The sequence below is a fragment of the Trachemys scripta genome, chromosome 1 (assembly GCF_013100865.1).
Source record: "Trachemys scripta elegans isolate TJP31775 chromosome 1, CAS_Tse_1.0, whole genome shotgun sequence".
Classification (NCBI taxonomy): domain Eukaryota; kingdom Metazoa; phylum Chordata; order Testudines; family Emydidae; genus Trachemys; species Trachemys scripta.
In genome coordinates this window covers 236,743,191-236,759,823 of record NC_048298.1, presented here as the reverse complement: position 1 = coordinate 236,759,823, position 16,633 = coordinate 236,743,191, and the positions used below count along the sequence as shown (strand labels likewise).

Here is a 16,633-nt window from a genome sequence, read left to right as displayed (position 1 = left end):
AGGTTACTGCAACTATAACATAGTCTTGAATGACCACCATATCCTGGTCTGGGCAAGCAGCCAGTCACTAGAAAAGGCAGGGCACAACATAGTTAAGAATATTCTTTTGTTACAACTTGGTTATAGGATACCACAACTGAATCTTTTTTTTTAAATACTCCCACACTTGCATTATCTGATTTTTCTCTTCTTTGTTTGATACAAATAACTGCATAAACTTACTTTACATTTATTGCACCTTTAGGTCCCTTGTAGATGGAGGGTTATATTGCCTGATATATTTTGTATTGTAGCTTGACCAGGTTAGAACAGTGTTGAGAACTGTATATTTCTACAGTAAAAAAAAAAATCACATTTTGACAATGCTAATTACAGCTGTTGCAGTTCAGCTCTCTTCTCTCTGATGCAACGACAGAGGAAAATTCCACGATTCCTGTGCTTGCTGGAACCTGCAGTGTTCTTTTTATTGCCATATAAAAGTCAATTAAAATTACTCCTCCTGGAAATGCTCCCAATTCTTGAATAATTATCATTGTCTAGACAGATTACTGTGCTTTATTAAGGGTCTTTAGAAACTATATATAAAGAATGTTCTTATGTTCTTATGAAAGTGAGTTACCTACAAACACACACACACACATATATATATATCACCGCCTAATCTGATTTTTCTCTCTTGCTTCATGTAGTACTAGCAAACATTTTCATCTTGATGAAATCTACTTTCAGTACATTTCGGAATTCACATGTTAAATGTGAAACCTGTTAATGTTGCTGTTAACAGTCTCTTTCTTAAGCCAAACAGGATCTTCCTATTAATAAAATAATAATAATAAAAGCACCAGATGTATGAAAAGCAGGAAATGCTTGATCTGTTAGGAATATATGTATATATATCATGTATAACAGTTCTTACATTAAAAAGGTATTAATTAGAGAGACAATGTGGATGAGGCAATATCTTTTATTGGACCAAATAGTTGGTCCAATAAATGGTATTACCTCACTCAACTTGCCTTTCTAATACCCTGGGACCAACACAGCTGCAACAATACTGCAAACAATTAAAAAGGGTATGTCATACCAAAAAAAAAAAAAAAAAAAAAAGGAATGGAAAGGTGGATACTGGATAGGCAAAAAAATGCTGCATATAATATGGACAGATGATAAACCAAAGGGTTTCTACTCAAATAACCGCAATTGAATGATGGAGCCAGAGTTCTTCAAGGATCTGCCCAGTGCATCTCACAGGTACTTCAGAACTCTGATCACTAACAAACTTACTGACATCCTTATGCAGCATATTTTTGAGGTATATAGAAAGCATGACACTAACATTTTGGACTTCAAATTCTTTCTTGCAGAACAATGCACAAATCTTTAGCTGGGTTTTTCCACACACTCTCTTTTTCCCCCAGGAAATATAAAATCCCAGTTCAAGAGCTCCCTACTCTGCCTCCTGCCACACCCAAATCCATCTTGCATAGGCCAGCAATAAGAACACTGCAGCTCTGACAAATAAGTTACAGCAATATAACAACTTTTTAAAAGATATTTTCTCTATAATTTACATAATGGGTAACAGTTGGAGTTTAGTTTAGATACAAACCAAATGTGCATCCTCTCAGTCTATGATTCCAAGTGGAAGGCACTACTTCAACATACCACTGTATGTACTGTACATGGTTTTGGAAGCACAGCAGATACTGTGGTTCCAGAGCTATAGAATGAAGGGCCCGGGGAGTCTTTGGACGTAAAAATGGCAGTGGATATCAGTCACATTTCCCTTTGCTGTCTCTTCTTGTGCTATGGAATTTCCCCTAAAAGATCTTTCAGTTCAGAGAGCAGTGATGGGGAAGAAAGCAAGCCCTCAGAAACTCTCTACAAAGCTTCCGGGGAAGAGGCCCGTCCTGCCATTTCGCTGTAATGTCCCCTTATACCAGCCATCCTCTCTTTTCTTGTGCACAAACACAATGTCACCTTCTTTCAGTTCAATCTCTGCTTCGCTTTGAGGAGGATATGGAACCACGACACGATACCTTTGAAAACAAAAGAGAATACCTTAGCATACACAAATCAAATAGTATGACAATGTTTTTTGGAGTAGGACCCTCAACAGGGCACGGCCACGAAAGACAGGCGGCAGATTCAAACCAGCAGCTCTGCAAGCTAATTTGGTTTGCCCCATGTACTAGATCACCTGCATCTGCCCGAAGCCATACCTCTTCAGATGTGGGCTTGTCCCCTCTTAAGAGCTATACAGGGTCAGGGCTGTTTGCTATTTAAATGGGAGACTTCCCAGGAAAACCATAGGTGACCTTGTTAATGAGTTCAATAGATGACAAACTCTTCCTTCTAAATCAGTACTGAAGCAATGCCCCAGGATGTTGTTGGGACCCCTGTGCTACTTTAGGTGCTGCCTTTTTAATGATATAAAACAGCTCCTGCTCTCATGTGATCTTCAATGACCCCAGGGCATTTTTCAGAAAAGGGCACATGGGATGTTAGCTCCAGCATCCTGGTCAAAGTCCAGTTTAGGTCGTTACACTGGGGCCTAAACTTCCTCAGAAGTTTCAGCCGCATACAGGTTTCTTTCGCACTTCTTGTTCTAAATTGTTGTGTAGTGTTGAGGTGCTTTTCTACAAGCACTGTGTTTTACTCCACAGGTGGCTGCAGCTCATAGGAAAATTAATTCCGCCACTTTTAAATACAACTGGGTAGGAAAAAAATTCACAAAAATGTTAGTTTTCACCAATTCAACCAGCTTTAGTTTTAAACTATTCTGTGGTCTTTAGAGTGAAAGAAACTGGGCTCGGAGCTGGCTTTAGTGACGAGGCCTTTTGTGAAGACACAGCTGTGTATCCTTCAAAAACAGTTATGTAAGTAGCATAGCCAGTCATGGCATGGGACATTTGTTAGATAGCATGCTTGGCATTCAGGGGGTGACATGAGGTTTATAGCAACAGGGGGCAGAAGGTCGGGAGGATTATATTATTGGGGTGAAATGGGGTACGAAGGATTTAATGAGTGAGTAGGGGCCTAGAGAGGGTTTTGGATTGGTCCCCTGCAGTTCATCATTCAAGGTGTGAGGGGCTGCCAGAGGTTATTTAGTGGTATATTGCAGGGTGTGGTGGGTATGTCCCCGCAAATCAGTAGAACTTGTGTGCTGGTATTTTTGGCACAAACCTAAGGCCATTCCTGGCTGGGTGGGACAGAAATTAACCTTCTTTCTCAAACTAAAATAGGTTGCACCTCAATCTTCTGTTTTGTCCCCTTTACCTAAGACACGGTTTCCCCATGACCTCATAAAGGTCAATCCAGGTTGCTCTTAGAGCTAAATCACAGGAGCATACAGTAGCTTCTAAATGTCTGTACTAATAATGGAGTCGCTAGTGTATGCGTTTGCAAATGAGCAACGTCCTGGATTTCTTTAGACAATTAACAAAGAATTTTTAATTTCAACTAAAATTATTTGCAGTTATTCCAGTGAGTATTATTAGTAGTAGTATGGTAGTGCCTAGGGGCCTTGGACAGATATCAGGGCCTCACTGTTTGAAGCACAGTCCAAACAAAGAGGTGGTCCCTGCCCCCAAAGAGATGAGCTGTTCAGGTATTTCGTTTCCAAGCGGGATTCTATGTTAGGTTAAAAAACTATGGCTCGTGACTCAGGCTGGTGCAAAGTTGGAATGTCTGTTTCACAAGAAACTCTGAGAAAAGACTTCTGTTATAGAAGAAAAAGTGGAAACATTAAAATTTCCTACAGAAGAGAAAACAGATAAAATAATTGTTTAGAGAGAATCAAAATGTTTTGTTTTGACAAACGAAACTGAGTCAGGGAGTCCAAGCTCAGAGGCTCCCGGTCAGCTCTAGCAGACTGATGGGGAGCTTGATGCCCTGGAGCCACGGCTGAGCTGGGGGTCTCAAAGCTTGTCAGCTGTGTCTCCAAGGCTTCTGGCTCCACAGCAGCAAGTCTGGAAGTCCCAAGAGCCCTTGCATGAGCTGGGGTTCTCGGGGCTTCGAGCTTCCCTGCTATGCAGTTGTCAGCCAAGTCCTGGCTACCGCTGGAGTTCCTGACCCTGGAGCAATCCGTATGGTGAGACTGCTCTAGAGACCCAGACCCTGGGAGCCTGGGCTCCCCAGCAGTCTACCAGTTGAGCTGGCAGGAGCTGCTTGTGTTTCATAGGCAGTTTGTCAAAACCAATAGGTTTTTGTGAAACATTTTTGGTTTCAGCAAATTGGCATTTTCCAGTGAAAGCCAGTTTCATCAGAAAATTCCCAAGCCGATCTGTGTATAGGACAGTGAACATGAGTCTACCTCGAGTGTTCCTCCTCTGCACGTCATTTCAGCTGGCATTTAACAATCAGTAATGGTCTCGCTAGTTGCAAAGTAATGAATACAGTAAAGATAGTTAAAGAAAAGCCAATTGATTATTCAAAACATCTTCTGAAGATTACTACCTATTGCATTTGCTGCACGGTCATTCATTTCCAATTGATGCTTATAACAGTCAAGTATTTATTTAAAATGATGATCTGTCTTATAGTTAAATTAAATATGCACTGGCGAATCTCAAAGCACAACATTACCCTAAATTCACTGAATTGATTGCCAGTGGGTTGATACCACATCAAGGGCCTCTCTGAAACTGAATGACAGGAGTTAATTTTCTTTGCAACCACAGCTTGGCTGCCTGCTGGCTGCTGTGAAGCTACAGACTCAAACACGTGACAGTGAAATTGCTAGATCTGGCTAAAGGAACTGCTCACTGCAGCTGGGCCAAAGATCCTGTTACTTGTAAACATTTTGGGTCCCATTCAGAAGTGGGAGTTCTGCTCTAAAACCTGATTAGAAATTTTTTATCTTGACGTAGCAACATAGTCATGTAGAATATATATATCCGTGTCAAGAACCATCAGAAATCAATTAGTCATCTTTTCCCTTGGCCAGTACATCTAGCTGTCACTTTTTCCTGTGTGGAAAAGCAAATAACAGAGGCTGAAGTGTGTGCTGCTGGCTGGCTACAAGAAAACAGTCTATCTTACTGTCATTTGCAGAACCGCCACACTTATAGTATGAGGTTTTGCCAATTACAGCCATTATGCAAATGAATGCACACATTATCTCAGACACTCTGCTTCAATGTTGATTAATTAAATTATCAGACTGGAACAATTTTAGCAAAGACAATGCCAAACTTCAGCTCTCTGAACTCAGCTCAATTGAATATACATTAACAGCATTTTTGCAGTTGTGTTCCAGATCTTGGAGTGCTTTATGGACACAAGGGATCAAGCCTCACAACAGCTCTGGGAGGCATTTTTAACCCCATTTCACAGGTGAGGACAGTAAGGCACAGAGAAGTGACATAACTTGCCTTGGGTCACAGTGAAGGTTTGCGGCAGTTCTGGGAATAGAACCCCTGGTTTATAGAGTGGTGTCTTAACGACAAGTCCATCCTTTTTAATACAGAATAGAATCTCACTAATGGCTGAGAGACCAATTGCAATTTACTAAATGTTTCAAATTAGCAAGAAAGATTATCAAACACATCAAAACCAATCTCCTTCCAATGTTGGCAATCACATATTTGTAACAAGTAGGGTTGCTACTCATCCATTTTTCACCTGGACAGTCCAGGTTTCGGCTTGTGTATGCAGGTTCCATTTGACAAGCCCTGGTGTCTGTTTTTTTTAATCTGGGGGGGAAGAGGCAGAGCAGGGGCGGGACCTTGGGAGAAGAGGTGAAGAAGAGAGCAGGGCCCGGGGAAGAGACAGAGAAGAGGGTAGGGTCTCGAGGGAAGAGGTGGAGCAGGGGTGGGGCCTTAGGAGAAGAGATGAAGAAGGGAGCAGGGCCCGGGGAAGAGACAGAGAAGGGGGTAGGGTCTCGAGGGAAGAGGTGGAGCAGGGGTGGGGCCTTGGGGGAAGAGGTGGAGCAGGCGTGGGGGTTTTGGGGGTCTGGTTACCAGCCATTAGTAAGGTGGCAATCCTAGTAACAAGGGATTCTTTAGAGGTTTTCTTTAAAGATTTAAAAAATCCAGAATCCTGCCTTACAAAATGTCCTTTTTTCAATTATTTAACAACTGTCATTTAATTGTAATTAATCAGGATACTTCACAATAAATATATCAGCATATTGAATAAAAAATAATGAACCCTCAGTAATAAAAGATCTCATTTTCACCTCTGCTGTGAAATCTTTGCTGCGACATGGGGTGGGCTGGCTATATTTTTTCCTCTGAGATTCTTGGATTTGCGGACGAAGAAAGTGAGAGTTATTGCGGTTCCAATGTACAACCCAAAGAATCACATGGCACTGCTGCCACGAAGGGGTTTCTAAACATCATAAATCATTCCAATCAAAGCCTGCGATGCCACCGGTGGCATTTGACTTGTTTTTCCTCAGTAACCGAGTTTAAAACATACATTAGTCCTATTGTTTTAAATCACCTCCCACTCTTCCCCCAGATTTGGCCCCCTTCTTCCAGGGAAGCCCGGCATACTTCTATCCCTCTCTGCTTTTCTCTTCCCTCCTTCCTTCCTCTTTTCCCTGACCACTACTATGCAATAGTAGGTTTTCTTTCATCTATGGCACAGCCTTTCATCTTATGTGGAACTCAGAAGAATGTTGGAATCTGTCAGTGTCACACTGCATTAAACATTTCATAATTTAGACATGCAAACAGCCTTATGTCTATCACAATTATCGGTAGGGCTGGTAGCATATTTATTATTAAGGTTGCCTGACAGTTCCCATTATGAGCTCTTGTGTTCAGCTGCTTATAACTTTGCAAAACTTTAACCGTTTCAGCTGAAATGTTCCATGCGGGAGGTGGGGGTGTCTATCTCAGGCTTCTTATTATTATGTATTATTATTTTTAAAATTTCAGCCATAACAGTCATTTCTGAGAAGGAGGCTAGGGAAAAATCTGTCATTTTGCAATGTTAAAAACTGTTTTGGCAATCTTTTCTTTGAGAAGCTCTAGCACAGGGGTCAGCAACCTTTCAGAAGTGGTGTGCCGAGTCTTCATTTATTCACTCTAATTTGAGGTTTTGCGTGCCGGTAATACATTTTAATGTTTTTAGAAAGTCTCTTTCTATAAGTCTATAATATATAACTAAACTATTGTTGTATGTAAAGTAAATAAGGTTTTTAAAATGTTTAAGAAGCTTCATTTAAAATTATATTAAAATGCAGAGTCCCCCAGACCGGTGGCCAGGACCCGGGCAGTGTGAGTGCCACTGAAAATCAGCTCGTGTGCCGCCTTTGGCACGCGTGCCATAGGTTGCTTACCCCTGCTCTAGCACCTGCATGTTTTGAAGCAGGGACTTGAAATTTGGCAGAGTGTGATCTTTTTGTCAGGGATCTGACAAATGGCCTGGTGAGACTGGATTGAAGGCTAGAGTGGGCAGACAAATTATGACCGGGAGTTGTGGATGGGGGGACTGACACTCTTCCTCGGGGGGAGGGGGAGAAGAGCCTTAAAACTGGCAGGGCCAGAACACCAGGACTGGGAGTTGCGGGAGACTGGGAACCTTGGTGGGAAGGAGAGAAAACAGAGATCAGATAAGGAGCTGGACTGAGATTGGAACTGGCTGGGCAAAGAGACTACTAGGACAAGGATCCAGGAAACAGGAGACTGGGAGAAGGAGCCAGGGGGAGTATTGGGAAAGGAGAGACTGTGTCTGGATGAGAAGCCCAGGGATGAAGACCAGGAACCAGTGGGAGGAGGGGGGAATGTAATGATAATATTATTACGATACAATATCATGTGCTAAGACTTGAGAACCACCGAGCAGAGCATTGGATCTCTCTCTCTCTCTATCACACACACACACACACACACACACACTTAAATACTCTCATTTACACACCATAATCTTTTCAATGTTGCTGTATGTGCATTTGTATTTTGCTGAAAGAGAAGGCAAATGGAAGTCCTTCTTTCATTTAGAGTGATCACAGTGAAATGACACGAGGCGCCTATTTAGTCTTAATGCTGTTAGACAGACCCTTGAAATCTTACACCCGCTGTTCACTGTGAGTCGGTTCAGTGATGCCAATGGGACTTGCTCAAGAGCTGCAGGATCAGGAACTCCCCCCTGCACTCCCCCATCAGTACAGTGTGCTACTGTAGTGAAGACCCAACTTCAAGAGCTGTAGTGTTCCTGTACCACAGGAAATTGACAGTAGCAGCACATAGATGACAATATGCAGCCTAAAATGGTGTTCAGCTTAGCAACGCTTGCTAGTCAACCTATGCAACACAGTGACTATAGTAGCAGCTGTGAAGTTTCTCATCTCAGCTGCTGGAAATGCTATATGCTTTCTGGCATACAGCAGCACAAGTAAAGTGGCATTAGGAAAAGACAGCGGGAAAATTGCTCCCCAGAATGTAGTAACAGATGATAAATCTCACAATCCTAGCAGATTGGTTTATACACAGGTAAACCAGGACAAATGTGCCTTCCTCTCCAGCCTAACCTCCCCCAAACCAAAACCAGGCTCTGGAAATACATAAATATAGCAAGTCAAAATTAAATTTCTTTCCCACTCTATCTGCATATGCCAAGGGAATACAACTATCAAATTAGCACCGTCTGTGATAAGGTAAACCTCACTTTCCTTTCTGATCTGCTGCAGTTTCCGTGCACAAAGGACTGCTATGTAATGGAGCAGAATTCCTCTTTACTGTGTGAAAAACAAGCTGTCAGCAATTAGAGGCACCTCTGATATGGTGCAAATGTCGAATGCTTGGTTTTGTTCTGTAGTCTGCATGCAGTGAGCACAGGAATTGTAAGCCAGTTTTAATGGAAGAAGTACCCTGGCTCTGCTGGCTTGATGCGCCGCCCCATTTGGAATGTTGTAAATATTAAGGAATGTGCTACTCCTTCCAACCATTCAGTGTACTGTCCCTGTGTGCACAGATGGGCACTGGGAAATTAAAAGCCAAGTATAGCTAAGTGCACAGAAATGTTTTGTAGCTTTTTTCCCTCTTTTTAAATTTCATCCAGCATCGAAATCTGTTTATCCAATCTTTATTTTCCATCCATGCAAATAAAGAATTGGTCCTACTGTGGAGATGAAATACATCGCCTTGCAAACAAGCAAAATATGGGATTCAGAGATGCTGAGCACAAGTTCCCCCATTGCCAGATGTGACATGAACAAGCGGTTTCAAAAATGTAATTTGTTTAAAAAAATAATTTGGTACTTCTGAGCAATTTGGTGATTTAATGAACACAGATGGATGTGGGATGAATTTATAAAAGACAAGTGTTTAAAGTATTTGCTCAGATCATTCCAGGACTAAGCATTATACTTCCTAGAGTGTGAAGGTAATTAATATTCCCCATTATAGGCATAAGCAACCATATGATCAGTTAAGGAATGCAGATACACCAATGACATGGAAGTTAATTCATAAATCAATTAGAGAGTCTTGACTGCTGTGTATAATTAAGGTTATTTCAATTATAGCTTATTTTCAGACTTTAGACTCAGGAAATCCAAATGCTTAAAATCAGAATACTTTCTTTACCGCTGCATATTGCAATTGGTAATATTTGTAACATTTTAAGCATCCTGTCTCTATAGATTCATTTGTTCTTAGTTGTAATAACACTGATCATACAGAACTCGTCCTATGGCCCTCTCATTCTACTGCTACTCCACGTCACTGCACTCAATACAGGTATCATTGGTCACCTGTTTCACTGTCAGTGCCACCCCTAGGTGCAGTGTCAGACTGGGAAAATATGGGCTATGCACCAGAATCTTAAGCCCACCCTTAGGAATTCCCTGCATCGTTGAAGTGGTGCTTTCAAAGCAGTGCCACAACCAGGGCTGGCTCTAGCTTTTTTGCCGCCCCAGGCAAAAAAAAAGGGCAGCCGGACTGCCAAAGCAAAAAACCCCTGGGTCGGGATCCGTGCCCCTTCAGGGCTGGGCTGACCACCCCAAGATTGGCCGGAATGCCACTCCTTACAATGTGCCACCCCACGCACGTGCTTTCTCGTCTGGTTCCTGGAGCCGGCCCTGGCCACAACAGCCAGCACAAGAGATGCTGTGGGACGCCTTTCTTGCTTCTCTCCTCATATTTGTTTCTGAGGCCTTGTCTATGTCAAGACTGCACTGGTTTAATTCAAGGTGAGATTTTTTACTTTCCTTATTGAATGAAGCTCAATTGATACATGTCAAATTAAGAGTGTCTACACAAGGTTTGGTTTTGCACCCCTTCAACTCAACCGGTTTTTAAACCAGTTTAACCTTAAATCCATGTAATCCTTAAATCCATGTAACCTTGAAAACAGACAAGGCTTGACATCTTTACATTTCTCTCTATTTACTCTGTTCTTTCTTTTCTTCCCTGTCGTCTTTTTGTTTGTTTGTTTGTTTGTTTGTTTTGTTTTTTTTGGTGTTGCCACTTTGTCCCCTCTCTCTGGGTTTGCAAAATCAGCAGCTTTATGGATAACAAGATGCAGAGCGGACTGCCAAACTCTAGAACCCTAGTCTTATTCTCTATGCTAGTTATCAGCCACTTCTGGAATAAAAATACTTCAGGACACCATGTAATGACTTAAGTGACAATAATGACTGAAGTGACCATAAATTTTAAAAAGACCCTTGTTTGCTACTGCATAATAGGCCAGATATAATGGGCAAACACACTTACAGGGCTACGCAGTATACCAAGTACTGCATGACAATCCATTGTGATTATTAATATACAATGATCACCATTTAAAGGTGGCATTTGCCAGCAGCTTCCACATACAGTGATGTGAGATACCACAGTTTTCTCCTATACTTAGAATAGGAAATAACTGTGTGATGAGCATATTGTATCTGTTGGCAAATACTGACTTTTTAACAGTGAGCGTCATAGCTGCCTTACACATGTTTTGGCTGGTTTTTAATATGCAGAGGGGCCTGACTTTTCTAATTCTAATAAACAGCTGGACAATCTATAGCCTCAGATGGCTCCAAAAAAAAAAAAAAAAAGGGGGGGGGGGGCTGGCAGAACTGCAGCGATGCTCATGCAAGCCAAACTTTGTCTCTTTCCCACAAACATTCCTTTACGTGCAAGCGACAGGGCAGACTGAAATGATGAGCCCCCTTAGCTCCTAGGCAAACTCTTCGCCGTCAGCATACCTTTCCCGGTGCAATGGCTTGGGCTCTGGACGGATGGCTGCCATCGAAGAAGGTAGCTGCCTGGCAGGAGAAGGAATGGAAAAATTCAAATCCAAGGAGCCTGTTTTTCTGTGCAGTGGCTCCATCCCCATAGCTCCTTGCATTTCACTTTCAATTGGGCATGAACCTGCCCTGCCGTGGCTGGAGAGTGAGGAGAGTTCAGGTCCCACCGCTCCCTGCAGAGCTCCCTCCACGGCTCCCTGGGGGTCCGGTGTCGGAGACACAGATGGAGGGGAGCGTGATTTCTTTTTTGTTGACGCGCCGGCTAAAAGTTTCAACAATCCACTCTTCTTCTCTTTCTGAAAGGAAATCAACATGAAGCACGTGAATGAGCAGCTCCCGGGCTGTTATTAAGCACCATTCTATTTGTTTCACATTGGAGAAAAATCTCACGATTCCATATAATAAACTCTGTCTAAAAATGTGTTTTTATGTAGGGGAACCCAGATAAAATTTACTCCTTTGCTAACAAAGATCATACCAAAGTCCCAAATTGCTTTGCTTGGTCAGCAGACTAAGTTGGGAATGGATCCACAGTTGCCATTGTGCTAATGGATAATTAAATATCTTAAGGAAATGCAGCAGTTTCAGTGTGACACTAGGACTTTAAAGGTACAAACATCTCATCCAGAAATATAAAATAAATAATCAACCTGCCAACAAAGCTGGTATTCAGTGAGAGGAAGAAAATCCTTTTGTATGTATTCATAGCACATAGCGAACCAGCAATGCATTCACTATGCTTCTACATCAGTGAGTTACTGACCAAGTTTTAATTTCCACCCATTCTGTTTGCCAGTTATTCAATCATTCTAATTCTCTTCACGCAATGTTGTCTCTCCTTTTGCCAGATCATCTTCATCGCCCGCATCCCACATGGCTTAAAAGCCACTGGATGTGGTAGAAGCAACTGCAAGCTCCAGCCCTGAGGGCTGATGGTCCCTTTTCCCTTCTACCTAAAGAATGCCACCGTGGGACCTGCTCGAAGGGTGGAGAGTCCGTGCAAAAGCCTCTGTGCTGCAAAGTCTCCTAATCCGACTGCATTCAGGGGAACGCACAGGTGAAGCAGGCAGGAGAAACCTCTGCTGGCCTGAAGAGACAACACAAGAGGGTAGTGTTGGGGCAGGCCATAGATTTGCTATTAAAGGAGATTAGGGTGACCAGACAGCAGTGGCAGCACAGTTCAGATAGGACCCATGAGGCAAGCAGCAATGTAGAGCCATAGGGCTTCCATGGACATGGCTCATGCTTCTGGAGAGCCTTGAGATTTGGGACCGGAGCCCTGTCCTTTTTTTCTGGGGGGGGGGGGACAAACCCTGCCCCTAATGGAAGAATTCCTGGAAAACTGAGAACTCACCCTAGCTGGTGACTAACCCACACTGGGGAGCATGAGGCCCTGAGTAAGGATTTCAGGCCTTCGCTTATAACCGTGAATACTAGCCATTACAGGATTACTTTTTAGGTCTAATACATACACCACTTCCACACTGGAAGTTAACAACAGTGAGTTAAAATACAGATCATTTCTGAAATTTCACTTTCACAGTAAACCATTATCCTGATATAGGCATAGGTGCTAGAACTAGGGGTGCTGGGGGTGCGTCTGCACCCCCTGGCTTGAAGTGGTTTCCGTCATACACAAGGTTTACAGTTTGGTTCAGTGGTTCTCAGCACCCCCACTATACAAATTGTTCCAGCAGCCCTGGATATAGGTGGCTGAAAATACCATAATGGCATGTTTTTAATTTGGGGAAAACATAGATTTCTTGAGTCCTTGCCATAGAACCTTATCTTGCACTTCTGAAAATCATCTGGAAAAATTCTACCACGCACTTACCTTAAGCACATGCACATTCAGAACATTAGCTCCTTCAGCTAAAAAGTTTTGTGGTGGAAGAGAGTGCATGTCAAAATAAGCCATATACTGGGACACTGGATACAGCCTTAACTATACTTGCAACCAGTGCCTCCATAATGCAGTGCACTAATAAATAGTCATTTTCCATGTTTTAACTATACAGCCATGTATACTATACTGCAAGGAATCTGTTCATTTATTTGTTATTGTATATGAAGTTCAAACTATTGCCTAAGATTATATTCAGAGATTCCGGGACATGAAATTTAGGTGTATTTGGTCATTTATTCTATAATAGGATCCCTGGAGGGAAAAAAGCATAGAGTAATTGCAGTACAGGTGGAACAGAAAGCTTCTGTCTTCCAGCATGAACACTATTTGGAAACACGAGACAGCATTTTATTTATTCTCTGTAGACACAATGTCGTGTACAAGATTTAAAGTGATGCTCTTTTACATGCTGATTACTGAATTCATTTGTCAAAGAAGCTTTAAAGAATGAGAGGGGGAAATACAATGAAAGAAATATAAACATTTAGTACACTGATTGAATTTACTATAATTCACCTATAGTATCTAATGTCTCTGCTCCTGAAGTTCTCTGATGTGCTCTCTTCTGCCATGAACAATAAGAGAACAGAGACGCCAATGCATCACAACATGGGAGAGCAAAAGCAACAATGCAAAGTGTAGCTCTTACATGGTGCCTCTGGGATGCTGGCTACCGGTTTTGTGAGCAAGGGTCTGAACTCAACCTCAAGAGCCAAACACCCCCTGAACTTTGAAGAGATTCAGATCACACGTTGTGGCACGCTGCATCTGTATTTTATGGTTCACTCTATAAATTAAGGGCCTAATGATGTCAAGGTGCTGCAGAGCCCAGTAAAATCAATAGAGGTTGAGGGCGCTCAGAACCGCACAGGATTAGATCATAAATATTAAACTAATCCTCTTGGAAATGTCAGAATATAAAAAAAAACAATTATCTGCTAAACACCTGCTCTATGATCCAAACAACCACCACGGGAACCTCTGGAAGTAACTCACTAAAAACACCAGAAAATAACTGTGTTTATTTAAATCTGTAATTATAAGAAATTGCCGTCCTCATAATATTAAGTTCAGAGATTCTTCATGAAGTCAGATACCTTCCCCTTCCCTATAGATCACTGACACAATATACTTTAATGACGCTAGCATACCATCTCAATATGCATTTTAAGGTGTTTCACACAGTACAATATCTACTCAATGGCTCCAAAGGAACAGTTACAGTGCATCGGTGAGTGCTCTGGGAGCCTTTAACTGGAAGATTTACACGTGCAGAAAAACTATATGAACAGCAATTAAATTCTACCCAAGTATTTCCTGGAGCCCCAGTGGTTGGGGCTTCAGCCTGTGGGAGGCACTCGGGCTCGGGGCTTCTGCACTGCAGGGTGCGCTGAGGCTCGGGGCTTCAGCCCTGTGGGAGGCACTGGGGCTCGGGGCTTCTGTCCCGCGAGATGCGCTGGGGCTCAGGACTTCAGCGGGTTTGAAAATATTTATCAGAGCTCTGCTCTGGAGGGCTCTGGATGAATTTAAGCCATGCCTATGTGGTAGCTGTTTTTCTAATTTAAATAACTTGGCAAATTACATTTTCAAAAAATTCTACATTATACATTAATATCAGAGGGGTAGCCATGTTAGTCTGTATCCACAAAAACAATGAGGAGTCCGGTGGCACCTTAAAGCTTAGGCCCAAATAAATCTGTTAGTCTTTAAGGTGCCACTGACTCCTCGTTGTTTACATTATAGACTGTTGGTTTCCCAAAACGTATTTGACTATTAAAGTTATTTTTCAGTTAGAGAGCACAAAAGGGAAATATATTTATGCCCTTCTGTAAATTAAAAAGTGATCGAGACTGAGATTTTGTTTACAAGACAAACTTCACCCCTGCATGAATTTCTACAGCCAAGCTATACAATCCCTGATAATAGGGAGGTGGAATGAAAATGATGATGCAGTGTTAAGAGTGGTAACACAACAGTAGAATCACATAGAAGCGATTTTAAAAAAATAATCTTTTTTCTAACCTGATAAGCATTTTTATAAACTTAAACTAAACTCTGGGGTTGGGAAAATTAAGAGACAACATGGGCTAATGGACCGAGCATAGGACTGGTAGCCAGGAACTTGAAACTGCTCATCACATTTCCACCATTGACTCACTGTGTGGCCTTGCACAAGACACTTACAGATGAACTGTAGAGCAGCCCTGTCCATTGGTACTACGGTTACATTACAATATTGATATTATGGATTTGGATGATTCCAAATAAGACTTTTAAATTCAACATTTTCTCCAATTTAACTAGGTCCTGGGAGTGCTGCATATCTGCTCTCAGCCTCCTATCACGTCACCTTCCAGGTCCTCCAGAGATGTTGCCAAAGCTCTCTGACAGAATGCAGGTGCTCAGATTCTGATATTCCTGACATTTCTAATTTAAAAAGCAGACAGAATTGTTTTGAACCTACTGTGCTTGGCAGTTTACCATAAAACTCTCTGTGCCTGCTTCCCCATCTGTAAAAGCGGAACAAGTAAAATCTACCTACCTCACAAGGGGACTGTGAGAGTTAATTAATGTTTTCCAAGCAGTACATTTCTTTAAAAGTGGCCGGCTTCTTCCTTGGGTTTTTAGCAGCACAGAAATGCTGTGCTCTTTAGCAGTTCTGCCTTCCAAAATGGAATCCCAGTAATGATTCATTTTAAGTGTCCAATTATTATGAATTCATTTAAAATTCGGTATAATAGCAGCCATCATTCATCAGGAATTAATTTAATATTTATAGCTGTCCTGGGCAGTTCTTTCTACAGCAGTTTCACTGTGATTCAGCTAAGCATTAATTAATGAACATAAAATGTTATAAAAAAGTGTATGCAAATTAGTTACAGGACCCAGTAAGTTCTGGGGGTAGAAGAGAAGTTTTTGGAGCACATAACTGAGGCCTTTCTGGAATAAAAGTTTTTGAATGTATTTTCCTCTTGCCTTCGCAGAACAATGTTAGGTTTCCTTCCTCCAGCAATGGAAGGGAATGCAGATTCCTGGGTAACATTGTTTTGTCAGAGGTCTGTAATCCACTATAACAAGCTTTGAAAGTATTTAGCTTTCTTGGTCTAGTGATCAAATTTCCATTTGACAATGAATTATGTTTGACACTGTCAGCTTCCTGGATCTGCCATGTTGATGGACCCATTGTACAGTCAATGCCTGACTGTCGGTTGCTGTCAACATCTTTAAATAGCAACTGTGTGTTTTGGTTTTTGATTATATGTTCAGTCTGCATGTGCACAGTGTTCATTTGAGAAGGGTTAATTCTTTATCAAATGAGTAAAATTAGCCCTCGCAAATACATTTTAGTGCAGTTATAGTTAATAAAAAAGTGACTGTAAAAGTGGAGCAGATCTGCATCCACTGGGTGTATTCAGCGTCATAATTCCTGACTTCAGTGACAAAACCAATAACCCAATTGTGCTCCTACCCCTGTGCACGGAGGGGTGCCTGTGGAAATCAGTCCCTGGCAGCACATTACCAGGAGGTGTGACAGC

General features: G+C 41.9%; 1 protein-coding gene across 3 annotated transcripts in view; it reads right to left on the bottom strand.

The window, feature by feature from the left end:
- Positions 1 to 627: 627 nt before the first annotated feature.
- Positions 628 to 16,633, bottom strand: part of SH3RF3 (SH3 domain containing ring finger 3) — a 378,424-nt gene continuing 362,418 nt past the window's right edge. For all 3 annotated transcript variants that reach the window (XM_034758087.1, XM_034758088.1, XM_034758086.1), the window contains 2 exons: positions 11,150 to 11,487; positions 628 to 2,039 (listed from right to left, as the gene is read on the bottom strand). In XM_034758087.1, coding sequence (XP_034613978.1) covers positions 1,871 to 2,039; positions 11,150 to 11,487 — 507 coding nt within the window. In that variant the 3' untranslated portion in view covers positions 628 to 1,870. The remainder of the gene's footprint in view (positions 2,040 to 11,149; positions 11,488 to 16,633) is intronic.